General features: G+C 36.0%; 1 protein-coding gene across 1 annotated transcript; it reads right to left on the minus strand.

Annotated features, from left to right (window-relative positions):
• Positions 1–8,894: 8,894 nt before the first annotated feature.
• LOC311584222 (uncharacterized protein) lies at positions 8,895–19,972 on the minus strand (the record flags this gene model as incomplete). Its single annotated transcript, XM_084758321.1, has 2 exons — positions 8,895–9,896; positions 19,046–19,972. 2 exons carry the CDS (start codon positions 19,970–19,972, stop codon positions 8,895–8,897), a joined length of 1,929 nt encoding a protein of 642 aa, XP_084614447.1.
• Between the last annotated feature and the right edge of the window lie 347 nt (positions 19,973–20,319).

The following is a 20,319-nucleotide window of genomic DNA, read 5'->3' on the forward strand; positions in this document are numbered from 1 at the left end:
CATTTTACTAACTACTACTCCTATTGCTACCACACACACATATCAACATATTTGTTTGGATCATATATCTAATGAATCAAATACCTGGCTAAACACATGTAAATAATATAAAAATTATATAAGTCTAATTATATAATTACAAAAACAATATAAAAATTATTGTTACCATTGTGGTTTAAAGCTGATTTTGTGGTAAATCAAACAAAATACTTTAAGATATATTATTCTTACTTCACTTCATAATCGAGACCTTAGTTTCTTCATCATATTCTCATATATTTTGCCATAAGTCTATGCCTACTGATTATTACCTGAAACAAGAAAATGCCCAAGTGCTTATTTTCAATATAGATTTTTGTCTACATCTTTAAAACATTTCCCTATTTTATTTTATTTATTTATTTAATCTTCAGACCTTTATACTTTTGGAGATAACTCAGTGGCTCAGAGTTGTGTGTTCCTGGCATTCACACATGGACACATCTGGTGGAGGAAAGACACTTGAGTCTAATTACAGAGTTTATGTTGCAGGTCATTTCTTGTCTGCTACAATGGTTTTCTGGAGAATTCTAATTACTCTGTTATTGGATGTATTTAATCTAGCATATTCCTATCTTGAGTCTACACTGTGACATATAAAGCAATACTTAGACAAAATGAAGTCTTATTTTGTTGGTGAGACAAGTCTTGCTATGCAGTCATTCTGGCTTTGAATTCACAAACTCCTGCCTCAGCCCCATGAACTCTGAGACTGTAGATGTGTACTACAAATCATGGCTCTAATTTTATTTTTGTAAACTGAAAGTGCTCCTCTTACCTGTTCTATTTTTAATCCTGGAAATCACTTTTGTGCAACATTGTTTATTCTCTTTTGTGAATAATAAGTGACACAGTTCAACATTCAAAGTTAGTTTTCAGGAGAGCAAGATTATTTTCTTTCTTCCGTATTTTGCATCCATCATCATTTTTGGTGTAATATAAATTTTATTTTTTACTTGTTCATTCACGGATGAAGTTATTACAAAGCTTCAGGCCACAGTCTCATCTGTTCTCTTCAGTATTTACAAGTGTTACTGTTGTTACTGTTGTGAAGTATGTGGCATTTTCTTAGCTTTAGTCAATTTATTTGCTAGATGAATGAATTTCCCTCAAATTTTTACCTACACGTCTTCTTGGAAATGAGATGGTCTCACTATCCATTTTCTGATATTTGCGGTCACATGTGGCGTAAAGCTCCTTGTCTTCTGGGTTTACATGTTGGACCTAATCTTTGCAATGTACAAAATTCATGTACAAAGCTAAAACAAAGGATACCTGCTTAGTATAGCAAGTGACTTTCCCCCAATTTTGTACAAACTGATCCCATGGCTTCCATATACTAAAATGTATTGCAAGCTGGTAAGATGATAATAACATGAAAAGTAATTTAGCCCTATGACTTAGAATATAGTTTTGCTACAATGTAAAAATTTGGTTGCAGCACTAAATTTTTATTTTATTTATATATCTAATTGAAATTGTGTTGTTTAATTATATATAAAGTACATATTGAATTTGCTTATACAGAATGGAGATACATATTTTAAAAGCAAAATTATATTCCTGAATAAATATACTTACTTTTTGCTAAATATTACTGGTATAGTCACTGTCATTTCTGATGGCTTATTAGTTTGTTTCAGTAAATTTTAGCACTTTCAAAACATTTTGTTATTAATTTTTCCTCTGATATCTTATACTTGTAATTAAATATCCAAAATATCAATAATAAAATAAAACCCTAAGACCTCTCCAATCTTTTAAAAGGCACATATTAACTCATTTATCCTCGTGAATCCAATACAACTAAGAACATATGGTTCTTGGTTATTCTGTCTTTGTACCTAAAGAAATAATACCTTGATATTTTAAAAATAAATTATCATAAAAAGACTGATATACTGTCTTTACTAGCTCGATGAGTGGGGTGATAGATCCATGGCAAGGCAATGCTGTTCAGGTTAGTCCTAATTTTATCTGTTCTATTTAGCATGAACTCCAGGGGATTGGTTAAACGGGTAAACAAAAGACACCACAGTGATTTGATCCTCAGGATACTAAGGAGTAAAATGGTCCAAATTACTTTATGCAGTTTAGAAAAGATTAGGTAAAAATGACCTGAAATCAAAGCAGAAAAATATAATGTTCTTGTGGGGAAACTCGATTTGGTTCTCAGTGTCACATAGTGTTCACACATGTGTAACTCAGTGTCACACAGTGTTCATGCCATCTGTAACTCTAGTTCCGGGGTTCTGACACCTTCTTCTGACTTCCTTTGGCAACAGGAACATATATGGTGCACACATATGCATGCATGCATGCAAAACACCTACACACATAAAATAGACAAACATAAAAAACAGAGATCCAAAGTCTCTAATTAACAACACACTAAACTATGAATGAGCAAGACTTTTCTACTTTGGGGGAAATGACAATTAGTTTTGGTATGATCTGAGGTGCTCATTATTCTGCATGATGAAAGACATCAGACATATCTCTATGGTTTTATATCTTTCAACAAGTTGTGATTATAATCAATGCCATTTGTTCCCTCAAACATTATTTTTTTAAAGCCCATCTCAGCTTGAGTTCAGCCTTTCATACTAGGCATACAGAAATTATAAAGTCAGCTCTCACTTGGAATTTTCTTTCACAAAGCAGAGTGAGAATTAGTTATAGTTTTGGAATCTGTCTTTTCGTCAAGTCAAATGCACATAACATTCTTCCTGCCCACATACCATCTTTCATTAATTTTTTTTTCGATATTGTAACATAAGTATAAAATTTCTCCCTTCTCTTTTACCCTCCCATGTACTCCTCTTTGCTTTCAAATCCTTGGCCTCTTTTTCTTACATTGTTGTTCACACGCACACAGACACACAGACACACACACAGACACACACACACACAGACATACACACACACAGACACACACACAGACACACAGACACACACATAGACAAACACACACAGACATACACACACACAGACACACACAGACACACACACAGACATACACACACACACACAGACACACACACAGACACACACACACACAGACACACACACAGACACACACACACACAGACACACACACACACACCTAAATATATAAATATAACTTTCTCAGTCTACCTAGTGTTATTTGTATGTATATGTTTTAAAGCTGACCATTTGGTTTTGCATAACCAATTGGTATGCTTAATGGATATACTGGATATATTATCTTGCTAATGTATTAATGTAGACGGTCAGTGTCTCACTGCCTAATAGAATGGATGCTTTCATATCAAACAAGTTCATTAGTTGGTCATAGATTCTTAGTATTTTAAGGGAATGTTTCTCAGGGGTACTTTTTATATCAAGTGATATCACAGAGAAAAGAACTCAGTTGTGGTTAAACATAAAATTACATCATATATATTAATGAATGACTTGCGTTGGGGATGATCCTGAAACCACTCTCCAAACTGGTTTCCCATGACAGCTACCACTTATAAATTCAGTGCTATTGCTGTAAGTTTAGGACGTCTTTTGCCCACTGCAATTTAAACCGTCACTACAGATGCCTTACTACTACCTGAGCTAGAAGTTGAAATATCTTATGAGTACACCTGACTCGAAGAATTAAGTAGCATTTACAATTGAAATAGTCTCTGAATATAGATAGACATTATCTGAAGGATTTGGTAAAGCAAACAATGAGCAAATACATAAAATATTTTAAATTTAAGGCTCCAAAGAAAAAATTCAATTTGAATAAATAAGATTTATTATCCCCAGTGCTCACGGGAGAAACCTGGGCTGCTTCCCTTGTGGCAGTACAGAGAGGAATTTGCTCTGTTATCACCGTTAGAGTGCATAAAGCTTTATTGTTCCCGAGAAAATTGAACACAAATGGTTATTTGTGATTAAATTAGAACTAGAATTAACAGTTACACCTTATTAAGCAATCAAGTATATAGATATTTTTGTGAGTGTTTTATAGTAGTGGAGAAAGTTTACTGTCCCTAATTATCAGAGAATGGAACTAACCCATTGTAAGTTTAGGCAAGTTCCCTCAGGTTACACAAAGATTTTTCTCTCTAGGATTCTACAAAGCTACTGAGGAAGTAGCTGAGATGTAGCCTAGGGTGGAAGAGCCGTACATCATAGTAGCGATGACTGAGGAGTGAGGCAGAAATGCCTTGTTAATTAAATTGTTTACTGTAATATATCTCGCCATTGTCTATATCAAAATATTCAAAATTAAGCAAACACCCAAAGTGTTCTATTTAGGGGAACTTGATCATAAGAATTAAAATGATGGCTTAGTGTGTGAAAAGAGAATTATTTGCTGGGTGCGGTGGTGCATGCCTGTATTCCCAGCACCCAGGGAGGCAGAGGCAGGCGGATCTCTGTGAGTTCGAGGCCAGCCTGGTCTACAAAGTGAGTCCAGGACAGCCAAGGCTACACAGAGAAACCTTGTCTTATAAAAAAAAGAGAATTAAAAAAAATAAAAAAGAGAATTATTCAAGTGGAAATTCTGGAATGTATTATCTCCAAAGAAGAGGGCGGTGGGGGTGGGGGGGTCAGGGAGAGAGAGAGAGAGAGAGAGAGAGAGAGAGAGAGAGAGAGAGAGAGAGAGAGAGAGAGAGATTGCAGTTTGTTGAATAAATATTTAAAAGTTCATTCAGTACTGATGAAAGGTTCTTGGAAGTTGATTCCATCAGTTTGATAAATAAAGATTCATAGCAAACAGACATAGGAATAACATTTAATAGAAAATTTAGTTGTACTACACATAGTACAGAGAACTTCTTTTTTTAATGTGTGATAGTTAAACACTTCTTTTTGTAGTGTGTGATATCCTCATAACATGTGAAACACCAGAAAATATGTGCACACTGAGTGCTCAGCCACAGACACACCCCATCTGTGTTGCAAATCCTCCTTGAAAGGCTCAGAGTTAACATGGAAGATTAAATTAAAATGATTAGAAGTGGTAAGAACCAGAGTGTGAGGAAGACTAGATCAAAACTATGTCCTGGACAAGAAAATACATTTATACTAATGCACTCACAGCTGCTGTGGTTGCCTACACAAGATCTGTGCAAGACCAGGCCAAGTAACAATTCCAGCATGGAGGGAATGGAGGGAAAATGTTTTGGAGGGCCTGGAGGAGGAGAGTGACGGGCAAGTGACTTCAAAGTACATTGTATACACATATTAAATTTGAAAGAATAAACAATGTTGTATTTAAAAGGAACTTTCACCGCTGAATTATGTGCAAGAAAGATGTATGTTTGTGTAGAAGTGTAGCAAAAATCTATCAATAATTCTTTTAGAATAGCCAAAACCATTAAGAATGTATCATTTATATAATTCCTGATTATGTCATCGTTCTTCTTGCTATAGGTAGTTTATTGTATATATGTGTAGTAATATAAATGTGTATGTAAAAGTAAAAAAAAAACATTTAATTAAAAAAATTTGACCTAAAAAAGTAAAAAAAAAAAAAAAAGAATAAGTGATTAAAAATATCCTAAAATAGGCTTTCTTATTTTAATTTAGGAACAATGATGAAAGATAAATGGACTCCCAATATATGAATATCTATTACTTTATGAATTTCAAATGAGACTTCAGATTGAAAAGAAATAGAAAATTGTACAAAATAAACTGTAATTCTGTCTTTTGTAACTACACAATGGTAAAGAAATTTAAAACATAATAAAACTACATCTACGGAGAAATGGGTGAAGAAACAGCAACAGTTTTAAGAAAAATATGATAGAAATAAATATTAATTTAAAAATTTTATTGATAATGAGAACAGGGCGAAGGTATTTTGAGACTTCTATTTGTTTGTTAATTTAACAAATACATTTATTGGATTACTTTAAGAAGTCCTTTGGGATATAATAATGAGCACACTGCTTTCTTTGCTTTAAAAATATCACAGCCATTAAATGAGGTCGCTTGAAAACTGAAATTCCAGTACCTTATGAAAATTCCTTCATATGGATGATCATAACTTCACCATCCTAGCCTATTAACTTCGTTACATGTACTTATGAGACAAACTCACTTCCCATTGCTTAGGCTCCAATGGATCAAATGCATTGATAAAAGACAGAAACATGTTTCATTATATAAACAGGGCAAAATGAAAAAAAAAACAAACCAAAAACAAACCTAAGTATCGGGCTACCTGATCTTGGGAATTTCAGCATAAGTGATCCAATGTCACAGAGCTGTAAGACTTAATGAAACAATAAAGAATAGGTAATCAGTATCTGTAAGTGAGATAATGAATCATCAAACATGTAATTTACAGAGATGGCTTATATTGCTGGTTCAGATAAATCCAAACATGATCGAGTTCTCATCACAAGAGAAAGGGAAATATAATAAAATGAAAAGTTGCTACAGTCACGCTGTTACATTTGAGATTATTAGGGAACTGTTAAGGAGAGCCAAGATTCTGTAATTACATGATTTTCTTTGTTGTATAAGATACTTATACAACTTTTTTGGCTCTTGAACATTTAGTTTTCCTGGGATATGTTAATTTGTGAAAATGCCTATGAGCCTACCCTGACATTTTGTATGTGTTCAGTTAACATTTTTATGAAAGAATAAATAATCTCAATAGCATTTAATTCTGAAATCCTAAGATTGCCATGTATAATTTTATTTTGTAAAGTGTCTCCACTCCATGGGAGTTGATCCAATGGCTTGCTTGTTGAATTATCATCCTGATAATTAGAATCACTGTTCAGATACATATTGCCCACGTGCTATAATTTGTTTCCTACTATCCTCTTTGCTTCATCTTTAAAAGCAAAAGAAAACATTTTCACTTAAAATGGATCTCTAAAATTATAGACAGGAAAAATCTTCAATATAGTTTACATAAAAGAGAGAGAGAGAGAGAGAGAGAGAGAGAGAGAGAGAGAGAGAGAGAGAGAGAGAGAGAGAGAGAGAGAGACACTGAGTCATGGTGCTGCCCTGCTCTGCTTTGATTAATAGACTGAATGAATAAAAGCAGCTGTTTCTTAAAAACAAAATCGTTGTTATTCTGGCCTCTCTATTCATTGTCTTATTATTTACCTCACACATTATCTGTTACTTTTCCAACTCTGTGTTTGCAGTTATGTTTACTATGTGTATTGGTAATCATTCATGCACCATAGGACTGACCTGGCTACATATTTTCCAGGTATTGCTTAGTTTATAATGAGTTCAGGACAATGGTTTTATCTGTATTTCATTCTAAGAAACAAAGAGAATCAAAAATTACAGCATATAATGCCATAAGGTGACAAGGTGTAAGGGATTATAACTGAACAGTTTGTGTATTTGGACATCAAGGTTTGTGTTTAACTTAGACATTTCTTTGTATCCCCATTATATTTTCGGTCCACGGAGGTTTAAAACAACTTGCCCATATTTATGGTGTATACCAGGATTCACAGTGCCATCTGGACTGATGGTTTATTTGAGGTAACAAATTTGTTTCAAGCCTGACCTCTACTGAGACATCTGGAGGTCCACAAAGGTATTTATTGCAGCCACAAATTTTCTAAAATTGCTTTAGAAGATCTAATACAATTTAACTTTTAAAGTTGTTGGAATAAAATCAGGAATTCCATAATCAGGGGGATTAATTCATCTGAACAGCCATACATCTTCAGTAAGATCCCATAGGAAGTTTGTTCAATCAGAGTGGAAAAATACTCAGAAAGTTCACACCAACGCCAGATATTAGATGCCGCAGTGCACAAATGATGGGGTTGTCAGAGGTTGGAAGCAATTCTAGGGCGCATCACCATAGAGATCTTGTAAAGTACTGTATCCCTTCCAGAGAGTTCTCATGCCTACTGAACTTCCCCAAATCAGTGGCTCTTGACGTTGTATCAGAGGCTGGAAGCAATCCTGTAGGTGCATAATGGTACAGACCTTGCAAAATACCAGCCCCTCCCAGAAAGCTCACATGCCTACTGAACTTCTGTGGCAGAATGGCTTTTGGCACTTCACATAACTTTACAAATAGAATTGGAAGAATCATGAAAGCCTCAGTCAAACTGAGTAGAAGGCCGATTGGCCAGAGAGGGTTTCCCCAAGTTTATTAACTACAACGAAAATAAATTTATAATGAGATGATGGTAAACTCTAACAATCATTGCATATTTTTATTTCATCCTTCACTCCAGTTCTCTTTATTGTAATTATTAGTATAAAGAGTACTATTCACATGATTACAATATTTTAAAATTTTTAATATTTTTACACAAATTGCCAGTGATTGTGGTCATTTTATCTCATGGAATGCTAAATAGAAACAGATTTCCTGGTAACATTCTCTCATATTACACAGTGAAATCCACATCTTGACACACTTTCTATCATGGTAAATGTACTGTGTCTACACAAAAATAGCATGCTCCTGTACAGACTCATAGCCATTAGCCTAGACTTTCTATACCACCTAAATAAATTTCAATAAAGATTTGAAATATCGGAAAATCATGGAACAGTTTCCCCAAGTTTATTAACGACAATGAGAATAAATTTATAGTGAGAAGATGGTAAACTCCTAAATAACTGAAATCAAGAAAGGTTCTGACATGAAATTCATGACAGGATAAATCTGAAAAGGCTTCATTTTTTAGAAAAAAAAAATACACTCACAGGTAAACACCTAGGTGATAAATGGAAAGGCCAATGTCTGTGAACACACACAGAAATGAGCTGAGAGCATAGTGCTTACTCTTAAATGTGCAATGTCATTCGATACCAAAATTCCAACCCTACCACAGATCACGCTTTTTCTCCCTTAGAAACCATACTTTAGCATTACAATACTTTCATTTTCCAGAGAAAAGCACCACTTTTTGGACGGTGTCCTTAAATGCTTGCTTCACTTGCTGGTTCCTCAGGGTGTAGATAAACGGATTCAGCATGGGAGCGACAGACGTGTTGAGAACAGCCACCCCTTTGGTCAGTGATGCCCTTTCTTTGGCAGAAGGGTTTGCGTACATGAATATGCAGCTACCGTATGAGATGGAGATGACAATCATGTGAGAGGAGCACGTAGAGAACGCCTTTTTCCTCTGGCTGGCAGATGGAAGTCTCAGGATTGTCCGGATGATGAACATGTAGGACAGAATGATTAGGGCCAAAGTGAAGAGCAGGATCACTATTGCAGAGTAAAACCCAATCACTTCCAGGAGCCACGTGTCTGAGCAAGACAACTGCAGGAGGGGGAAGTAGTCACAAGCAAAGTGATCAATGACGTTGGAGCCGCAGTAATCTAACTGGAGAAAAAGAATGACGGGTGGGAATATGTTGAGGAACCCTGCCAGCCAGGCGGAAAACACCAGCAATACGCAGACCTTTCTGCTCATGATGGTTGTGTAGTGCAGCGGTTTGCAGATGGCAACATAGCGATCATAGGACATAGCAGTGAGAAGGTAAAACTCAGTGATGCCCATGAAGATGAAGAAAAACAACTGAGCTGTGCAATTATTGTAGGAAATTGTTTTGTCTCTGGTAACAATTGTGCTTAGAAATCTAGGGATGCAGACAGTCGTAAAGGTTATTTCTAAAACAGAGAAGTTCCTGAGGAAGAAATACATGGGGGTCTGTAGGTGGGGGTCTACCAAAGTGAGAGTGATGATGGTCAGGTTCCCAGTGACACTTAGTATGTACATGATAATTAAAAAGAGGAAGATCACAATCTGAAGCTCAGGGTCATCCGACAGTCCTAATAGAACGAATTCTGAGGGCACTGTGTGGTTTTTCATTGTGGATCTTCTTTTTAAATATACAAAGTATCCTCCGTAACAGAAAATGCATAGAAAAAAATACTAAAAATAGGGCATTGTATTTAGAAAACATTTGTAAAGATGAATATTCTTATGAAATAAACAAAAATTGCCTTTCCTTATTTTCCATCAAAATGACAAATAATATCTGTTGTTTAACCTGCTGACTGAAAAACACATTAGAGCTATAAGTGTAGGTAAAAAATTTCGATGATATTACTTAAATCAATTCCCAATGATTTAAAGATATTTATATCTATTAATATTCAAAAATTATTAAGTTGCCTAATGAAACATGTAAAATAGTGTAACTGATCTTCCCTTTCCTCAACATTGTAAAAATGAGTCTTGAACATGCATAGTCTAAACAAACAGTTGAAAATCTTACATAGGTGATTTAGTCTTACCTTCAGATTTACATTTTGTAAGCCTAAGTACATTGAGGTTTAAGAAACATTTACAAGTTCAGCAGCAATTGACTCCGATGACCCTCTCGCTGGAGAAGCAACCTCCTAACTTGTGGACATGTTCAGGCATTCTCTTCTGGATTTCATACATCAGGGTCTTTGGATAAATTTTCTTATGTAATACAAAGACCAGAAGATAGGAAAGGAAATTAAAAAAAATAATGTCATAGTTTGAGGAGGACCCCAGGGCCCTGACCCACCTGTAGTTTTCCAGGACCCTCTGGATCCTTCTATTTCCTCATTCTCCCAGGCTTCTCACACCTAAAGTCGCAATAGGATGTTCTCCCCTCTGACCCACTTTCCTGGTAGGTAAAGTTTTTCATGGGGACATACCCCTTGGACTAGTGTCTTGATATAAGTGAGTATATACCATTTAACTCTTTTTGCTTCTGGGTGAACTCACTCATTACTATGAGCATATACAGGGGGAGGAGGTCCCCCTCAGTCACAGACATAGGGGAGGGGAGTAGGGGGGAAAGTGAGAGGGAGGGAGGAATAGGAGGATACAAGGGATGGGCTAACAACTGAGATGTAATATGAATAAATTAATTAAATAAAAAATAAAAAAATAAAAAATAATGTCATTGACTAGAAACATTTAATTCACAAAATGTGTAATTCAAATTTTAACACAGTGGTGTTATGCAAACGAACAAGTAGATGGTCTAAGTCACTTATACAGGAAGTAGATATTGTCTCAAATAATTGAAAGTACACTTTAACGACTCTATTTCCATTAGAGTATAACATTAAGCATAGGGTGTATGGGAGAACAATCCAGTGCTTACTGTTGGCTTTCAGCTCCAGACACTAATTAATAGTTACTTCAGTGGTAACATTTATTCAGTTTCAGTGTTAAAAAGGCTATGAACCCACACAAATGCATATGAAATATTTTAAGTTAGTTTTTACTTGGCGCACAATATAATGAATTTCACTATGACAGTTTCATGCTTTTACATTATTTTATACTGCAAAATAAGTAAGTGTGAGATGCTTCTTCATCATCTTTCCTTCTCTTTGGTCCACTTCCTGCACCCTCTCTGCTTTCATCACACACACACACACACACACACACACACACACACACATCTAGATTCTGCAAATGAGAGAAAACGTGATATTTAGCCTTTCCCCCATTACACTATCTCACTCCTTTCCTTTATATACTTGCATAAGAGCTCATTCAGTCTAAACAGTATGTACATCTTACATACAGAAAATATGGTAAATGTTTAAGTTAGTTGGGCTATTTTATAATGTATAAAGATAACAAACTTACTTCTGGTTCCATCTTGAAATTGAAGTCTGAAACACTACTTTCTTAAACAGTCATAATTTCAGAGCCCGCAAGTTGGCTCAGTAACTTATCTGGTTTCACTTGAACTGACGAACAAGACAATTTAACTTTGTTGTGTCTTTCCAGACTGTATTTCTTTTGCATGGAGACTAGTAGTATTTGACTCATGGAATGCTTACTTTCTGTTGCTGGAAACACCTGTCAGATTACAGTGGAGGCATTATTTCCCTTCCTTCCATAGGCAAACGTGGGAAAGTGTGTGCTGATGGAGGACCTCTGCATTTGTTTTTCTTCACAAAGCGCAAAGAACTTGCAAAACATTTCCTCTGCATTTACAGGGGTTTTCTAGATGGAGGTTCTGCAGCACTATAGCTTATACACCCCCCCCCCAAATAAATAACATTTTCTTTAGGCTTAAGAGAATGCTATTTTTTGTTGTTGCAAATGATGGTTTGAATAATCAAACAAGAAAGAGTGTTATCTGGGTATGCTGTCAAAAGGGATCCGGGCTTGGACTTACTTTATGTGTGTCTTTCTGTTAGCCCACGGGAATTGAGTAAACAAGGAGTGCCATGGAGGGACATCATTAAGACACAGATGAATCATCGAAAGGCTCCTTTTTGTTAATACTGACAGGAAGTATGCAGAAATTTCAGGGCAAATGAGGCAGATATATGAACAATGGGCAATAGAAATTTATTTTTCCTTAAAAATACTTTATTTCATTTTAAATAATGTGACTGTCTGAGTTGTATATGCGTATGTGATTGTGGGAGCTTGCAGAGGCCAGAGACATTGGGTTTCCTGGGACTGGAGTGACAGGCGGGGAGCCTTCAGTTGTGAATACTGAGAACTGAACTCAGGTCCCCTGGAAGAACAGTGTATGCTCTTAGCTACTGAGCAATCGATCCACCACAAAGTTTATATATTTGTCTTTTTGATTGCATGAGTTCATACTTTTCTTCTGGATCTGTCTTCAGGAGAGTTGTCATGCTTATAACATTTGAAGTTTGGTAGCTAGGGAAGGTCTTTTGGCTGTGCCACACTGAAATGCTATTTTGAATTCTTGTATGACTTAAATGTATTTTGAAATGGCCAGTGTAGAGAAAATACACATTTTGGCTGTCTCTTAATTCTTAACATTCAGGAAAATCCTTTCAATGTTCTTCATGATAATATCACAGGGAAATTATCTTCAAGTTGCATTTATCACCTGTCTGCTTCCATCCATTGTTTCAGTTAATTTATCAACTTTTTTTTGCATATGCTAGTGTATATATGAGTCCTCTATTTTTGAAAATAATTATGAACTGAAAAAAACACATTTTGAGAAGTTGGTATTTTTGACTTGCATTATACTTCACAATTTCTCTTTATGTTCATTTCAGGTACAAATAATAAAAATGCATAAAGCATGTGTGCATTTAATTTTTTAAGTGTTGGTCACTGAAAGGCTTTAAAACTAAGAGTCACTGACAGTGGAACAAATGGAAAGAAATACACGATAAAAAATCCCTTACTTAAAATGTAAGAGCTGATGTGATGCACTATAAGAATATTTGATTAAAGATATTCATGTAGAGATATTGAAAATTTTTGTTCATACTCATGAAAGTTTTATTTCTTTGCCTTTGTTTTAAATTCTATTTTCAGGTTATTTGTCCACTTTATTCCATAAACCTATTAATGACAATAGATTTAGCAATCATTCTGTGACTAAATTATTTCTAAAAAGAACAAAATGGTATGAGGTCCCATATATTAATATAAGTGGTAATTTACATTCATATGAAAACTTGAAGGAAGAAATGATTACCTTTCCTCCATCATATCTATAATTGTGAGCAGTATAGTTCTTATTAGTTTTCTTCTTATACAAAAAAGGCAAACATCTATAAGACAAAACAGGATTTTTTTTTGGAAAACTATACATTTATACACACACATATTTATAAAAACAAACATATTTCATAAGCAGGTGCTGCTGTGTGGCTATTTTCTTTTAGTGGTGGTGAAATAAGCAATAACATAGGATTGTTAGATATGCATTTTAAACTTTTCATTTATTCTTTGTGAATTTCACATCACATACTCCAATCCCATTCATCTTCGTGTCCCTTTATATAAGCAGGACACATTTGAGGTGGAAGTTTTTATGGGTAGGTTGGTGTTCCCTCCCTTCACTTGAAGTCCTACCTGGCTACAGGAGGTGGCTACTGCAGGCTCTTATACCCTGTTGGTAGAAGTCTCAGGTAAGGTCACCTTCATAGACAACCTTGAGCCTCCCTTGTCCCAGAGATGCTCACTCCCTACTGTCTTCCATTCTCTCTTCTAGTCCTGTCAGCCCCCACTCTCCCCACACTTGATCCCCACTCTGGTTCCCCTCCCCATCCTTTCTCTCCGTCTACCTCAGATGCCTAGTTGAAGCATCTGATTGAGATTCAAGCGTCATTACTTGGGCCCTCCTTGTTACTTAGCTTCCTTGGGCCTGTGGATTATAGCATCGTTATCTGGTACGTTATGGATATAGCATGTGTGTCTTTCAGGGCTGGAGTAACCTCACTCAGGACAAACTATTTAGTTCCATACATTTGCCCGCAAATTTCATGATTTTCCTGTTTTTAATAGCTAAGTAGTATTCCATTGTGCAAATGTACCACATTTTCTTCATTCATTGTTTGTTTGAGGGATAGCTAGGTTAAATCTAGTTTCTGACAACTATCAATAAAGCTGCTATGAGGCTACCATGATGAGACTTGATAGCCTATGACCATATAGTGGGGGAGGATGTCCCCCTCGGTCATAGACCTAGGGGAGGGGAATAGGATGAAAGCGGGGGTGGGGAGGAATGGTAGGATACAAGTGATGGGATAACAACTGAGTTGTAATCTGAATAAATTGATAAAATAAAAAAATAAAAAAATAAAAAAATTAAGCTGCCATGAACCTAGTTGAGAAAGTGTCCTTGCAGTATGGTGGAGCATCGTTTGGGTATATACTCAGGGATAGTATAGTGCTGGAATGATTTCTAAAGTGTTCGTACAAGTTTACACTCCCACAAGCAATGAAGGATTGTTCCACTTTCTCCACACACCAGCCAGCGTGTGCTGTCACTTAAAATTTTCATCTTCACATTTCTGATGTCTGTAAGATGGAATCTCAGCGTTGTTTTCATTTGCATTTCCCTCATGACTAAGGATGTTGAGCATTTCTTTGAATGGTTTCTGGGCCATTCAATATTCCTTTGTTTAGAATTTTCTGTTTAGCTGTGTATGCTGTTTTTTAATTGGGTTATTTGGTTTGTAAGCATTTGCTTTCTTGAGTTCTTTGTATATTTTGGATAATTGCCCGCTGTCATATGTAGAGTTGGTGCAGATCTTTTCCCAATTTGTACACAGCTGTTTCATTCTATTTACAGTGTTCTTTGCCTTGCAGAAGCTTTTCAGCTTCCTAAGTTACCATTTATTTATTGTTATCTTAGTGTCTCAGATGTTGTTATTATGTTCAGAAAATTGTTTCCTGTACCACTGCATTCTAGGTGATTCCCCACTTTCTCTTCTATAGATGTAGCATATCTGGCTTCATGCTGAGGTCTTTGATCCACTAGGACTTGAGTTTTGCACAGCGTAATACATATGGACCTATTTGCATTCTTCTACATGTAGACATCCAGGTAGACCAGCACCATTTGTTGAAGATGCTTTCTTTTTTCCACTGTCTGGTTTTGTCTCCTTTGTAAAAATATCAAGCGTGTGTAGGTGTATGGGTTTATTACTAGCTCATTGATTTGATTCCATTGATCAAGCTGTCTGCTTCTGTGCCAATACCATGTAGTTTTAAATTACTATTGGTCTGTAGTACAGCTTGAAATCAGGGATCGCCATACCTGAAATACAAAAAACAAGTTCTTTTATTTTACAAGATAATCTTAGCTATCCTGGTTTTTTAAAATGTTCCATTTGAAGTAGAAGAGCCAATACCAACACTTCTCAACCTTCCACCAAATAGAAAAAGAAGGAACATTGCCAAACCATTCTATGAGGCAAAAGCCACCCTGATACCTAAATAAAGATTCAATGAAGAAAGCGAACTTCAAAACAAGCTCCCTTACCTACATTGATAAGGAAAATACTCAATAGTATACTCACAAAGTAAATCAAAGAACACATCACAAATGACCACGGTCAAGGAGATTTCATCCCAGGGGTGCAGGAATGGTTCAATGAATGAAAAATCTATTGATGTAATCTCCCATATAAAGAAACTGAAAGAAAAAACCATTTCATTAGATGACGAAAGAGCCTTTAACAATATCCAACACCCTTTCATCTTAAAAGTCTTGGAGCTGGGCGGTGGTGGCACATGCATTTAATCCCAGCACTCGGGAGGCAGAGGCAGGTGGATCGCTGTGAGTTCAAGGACTGCCACAGTTACACAGAGAAACCCTGTCTCGAAAAACAAAAACAAAAACAAAAACAAAAACAAAACAAAAACAGAAACCAGAAACAAAACAAAAGCCTTGGAGAGATGAGGGATACAAGGCCCATACCCAAACACAATGAAGGAAAGCTATAGAAAGCAAATAGCCAGCTTCAAATTAAGTGCATAGAAACTTAGAGAAATTGACTAAAATCAGGGACAAGACAAGACTGCCCTCTCTCTCTCCATATCTCTTCCACACAGTGTTTGCTAGAGCAGGTGTGGTGAGGATAGCTATGTCTTCTTGGTTAACTCTTTCTTTGACTAGAATAAAGTGTCTCTCTTATTCTAGATATACAGAGAACTAAAACATACTAAACATCAAGGAAACTAATAATTCAACTTAAAATCTGATGTTTAATCAGGAAAGATTTTCCCATTATGTAGGTTTCTGCTTTGTTCAAATGATGATGTATGTTGCTGTACAGAAGCTTTTAAAATATATTTTATTAATTTATTCATATTACATCTCAATTGTTATCCCATCCCTTGTATCCTCTCATTCTTCCCTCCCTCCCATTTTCCCCTTACTCCCCTCCCCTATGACTGTGACTGAGGGGGACCTCCTCCACCTGTATATGCTCATAGGGTATCAAGTCTCTTCTTGGTAGCCTGCTGTCCTTCCTCTGAGTGCCACCAGGTCTCCACATCCAGGGGATGTGGTCACATATGAGGCACCAGAGTACGTGTGAAAGTCAGTCCCCACTCTCCACTCAGCTGTGGAGAATGTCCTGTCCATTGGCTAGATCTGGGTAGGGGTTTGAAGTTTACTGAACGTATTGTCCTTGCCTGGTCCCATAGTTTGAGCAGGACCCCTGGGCCCAGATCTGCCCATCATAATGTTCTTCTTGTAGGTTTCTAGGACCCTCTGGATCCTTCTCTTTCCCCATGCTCCCATGCTTTGTAGAGAAGTTTTTATTACTTCTGTGAGGTCCCATTTCTTAATGGTTGGTTTTAATACCTATGTTATCAGTATCCCGTTCAATGTGATTTTCTTTTCTATAGGATTTCATCTATTTAGCTTTATATTGGTTTCCTTTTCTCATTTGGAACTGAGTTTTGTGAAAGGAGGTAGATATTGATCTATTCAATTCTCCTATATCCAGTTTGACAAGCACCATATGTTGAAGATGTTGTGTTTTTCCAGTGTGTATTTTTGGCTTCTTTGTTAAAACTACTTGTCCTGAGGTGTGTGAAATTATGTCTGGACTTTTAATTTGCTTCTATTAATGTGTGTTTCATTGAGTTTTTAGATTGTTTTTGGCAAGATGTCCATTTTCACAATGTTAATTCTACATATCTATGATCATGGAACATACTTCCATCATCTGGTATGGTTTCCTTCTTTGTCTTATAGTTTTTATTATAGAAGTTTTTCATTTGTTTAATTAGGGTTACCCGAAGGCATTTCTTTTTTGGGAGGCTATTGTTAAAGGTGTTGTTTCACTGATTTCTTTTTAATCTATTTTTCCTTTGTATATAGGTTAAGTAGTATTTTTATGTCTTAATTTGAATCCTGCTACACTAATGGAAATGTTTATCAGCTGCTTGGCTTCCCTGACTTAGCCTTTCCTTGGGATAATTTATTTTAAAAATAATAATCTTCTACAAAGACCAAGTACTTAGTCTAGCTAAGACTAAGTACTACATTGAATAGGTATGGAGAGAGTGGACAACTTTGTCCTGTTCCCGACTTTAGTAGAAAACCTTGTCTTATTCCTGATTTTGGTGAAAAATAATTTGAGTTTCTATTTTTGTAGATGTTGTTGGCTGTGAGATGACCTAAATTACCTATATGACTGTTGCATTCTTCATCATTCCAGGACTGTTATCATGAAGAAATGTTGAAGTTGTCAATGGCTTTTTATGCCTTTAATGAAATAGTCATTTAAATTAGGTTTAAACTCTGCTTATGTGGTAGATTACCTTATTGATTTATGTATGTTGAACTATCCCTGGATTTCTGGTATGAAGTCAACTTGATTATGGTGGATAATCTTTTGAATTTAAAAAAAATTTTAATTAGCAAGTATTTTGTTGAGAATGTTTATAGTTACATGTGTTTTTAAGGAATATAGGTCTAGCATTTGTTTTGTATCTATCTTTGTGTGGTCTTAGTATCAGGGTAAAGAAACTTAATAAAAAGTTTTAGAAAGTATGCTCTCATCTTCTGTTCTGCACAATAATTTTAATAGTATAGTTATTCATTATTCTTCTAAAGTCTTGAAGAATTCTACCCCCAAATGATCCATACCTGGGCTTCTTTCGGTGGGAATATTTTTAATTCCTACTTCTATTTTTCTTGGGCTTTTGTGTCTGTCAAATTCACTAGAGTTGGAGTTTCAGGTGGTTGTGAAGGACCCAACAGAGGTGCTAGGAAGTGGAATCCATTCCTCTGGAAAAGCCGTGAATTCTCTTGACCATGGAGCCATCTCTCCAGCCTCAGAAACACTTTCATTTAATATAAAGTTGAAATAAGCACATCTTATTGGTGATATGTCTTTTTTTAAATTGTCAAATCATAGGGGTTATCTTTTCCCACCTATTTTAATTGACCCGAGATGACTTGTTTTCTGTTAGCAAATCTCTGCTGATGCTATTTTCTGTTTCTGTTGCTCTGACTTTTGGTTTTGTGATGTTAATTTTCATAACCTAACTAGAGGAAGAAAAGTGACTCTATTATGAATGTACTTTTAAATATCATTACTATTATTTTTTCCTAGAGCTATGGAAAAAAAGACCAGACTAGAGTGGAAAATTTCCTAGTTTCTTGCATGTACATTTTATAATTTCAGCATGAATGATGATAATATTACATATAAGTTTAATTTAACATATGAGTTTCATTAGGGTAAGAACTGAGTGAAATGTTAGATGTCATTACAAAGAATAAGTCTGAAAGGAGAAATGGATAACATGTTATATCACAACCTCTATCTCTTTGATATGAGTGCAATCCTCTTTACAGAGTCACCGAGAGCTTGTTTAACTTGCTTGTTCCTTAAGGTATAAATGAAAGGGTTCAACAGAGGTGCAACAGAGGTAGTAAGAACTGAAACTCCTTTATTTATGGCCACTTCATCTTTAGCTGATGGCTTGATGTAGATGAAGATGCAACTTCCATAGGTGATGGAAACCACAATCATGTGGGATGAGCAGGTGGAAAAGGCCTTTTTCCTTTGCTGTGCAGAAGGGAATCTCAGAATTGTTCTGATGATGTACGAGTAGGATAGAATCACACAGATTAGGGTAATAATGAGTGCAAAGACAGCCACAAGTATGACCATCTGTTCTATGACCCATGTGTCTGAGCATGAGATCTTTAGAAGGGGACCTGCATCACAGCTGAAGTGATCAATGGCATTGGAGTCACAGAAGTCAAGTTGGAGGCCCATGCTAAGGGGTGGGACAATAATCATTAAGCCAGACACCCAACATGAGACGACTAGTAAGGTACACACCTTGGTGTTCATGATGGTCATATAATGAAGGGGTTTACAGATGGCCACATAGCGATCATAGGACATAGCTGCCAAAAGAAAAAATTCAGTTGCTCCAAAGAGAATAACAAAGAATATTTGACTTGCACAGGCATTATAGGTAATGGTATTGTCTCCACTTGATAAACTGTATAGGAATTTCGGAATACAGACTGTAGTAAAGGAAACCTCCAGGAAAGAAAAATTTCTGAGGAAAAAGTACATGGGTGTTTTAAGATGGGGATCCACCAAGGTGAGGATGATGATAATCAGGTTTCCTGTTACACTGAGCATGTATGTGATGAACAGGAAGATAAAAAGCAGAACTTGAAGTTGTGGGTCATCTGTTAGTCCCAGAAGAATGAAGGTTGTTATCGCTGAGTGGTTCCTCATGGCTGTCCTTTGCCAATCAAGATTTCATAAAGTCACAGTTAGTGAAAATCTAGCAAAGGACTGTGGGTATGATTGCCAACAAACCAATTTGATACATCTAGGCTATCCCTATGTTCAAGGCCTTCTCAAACTTTCTTTGAAAATACAAGTGATCTGTTGAGGGAAAAGGAAAACAGGGAGCTCCTTAGAAAGATGGTGGCAACAAATACAGGAGAAGAATGTAGGTAGATAAAAAAATAATATGGGTGGTTGAAAATATACAGGGGGAGGTAATCCTCCTCAGGAACAATCACAGGGGAGGGGAATAAGGGGAAAATGGGAGGGAGAGAAGAATGGGAGGATACAAG

This window comes from Acomys minous, assembly GCF_964271855.1.
Source record: "Acomys minous genome assembly, chromosome: 15".
NCBI classification, from domain to species: Eukaryota; Metazoa; Chordata; class Mammalia; order Rodentia; family Muridae; genus Acomys; species Acomys minous.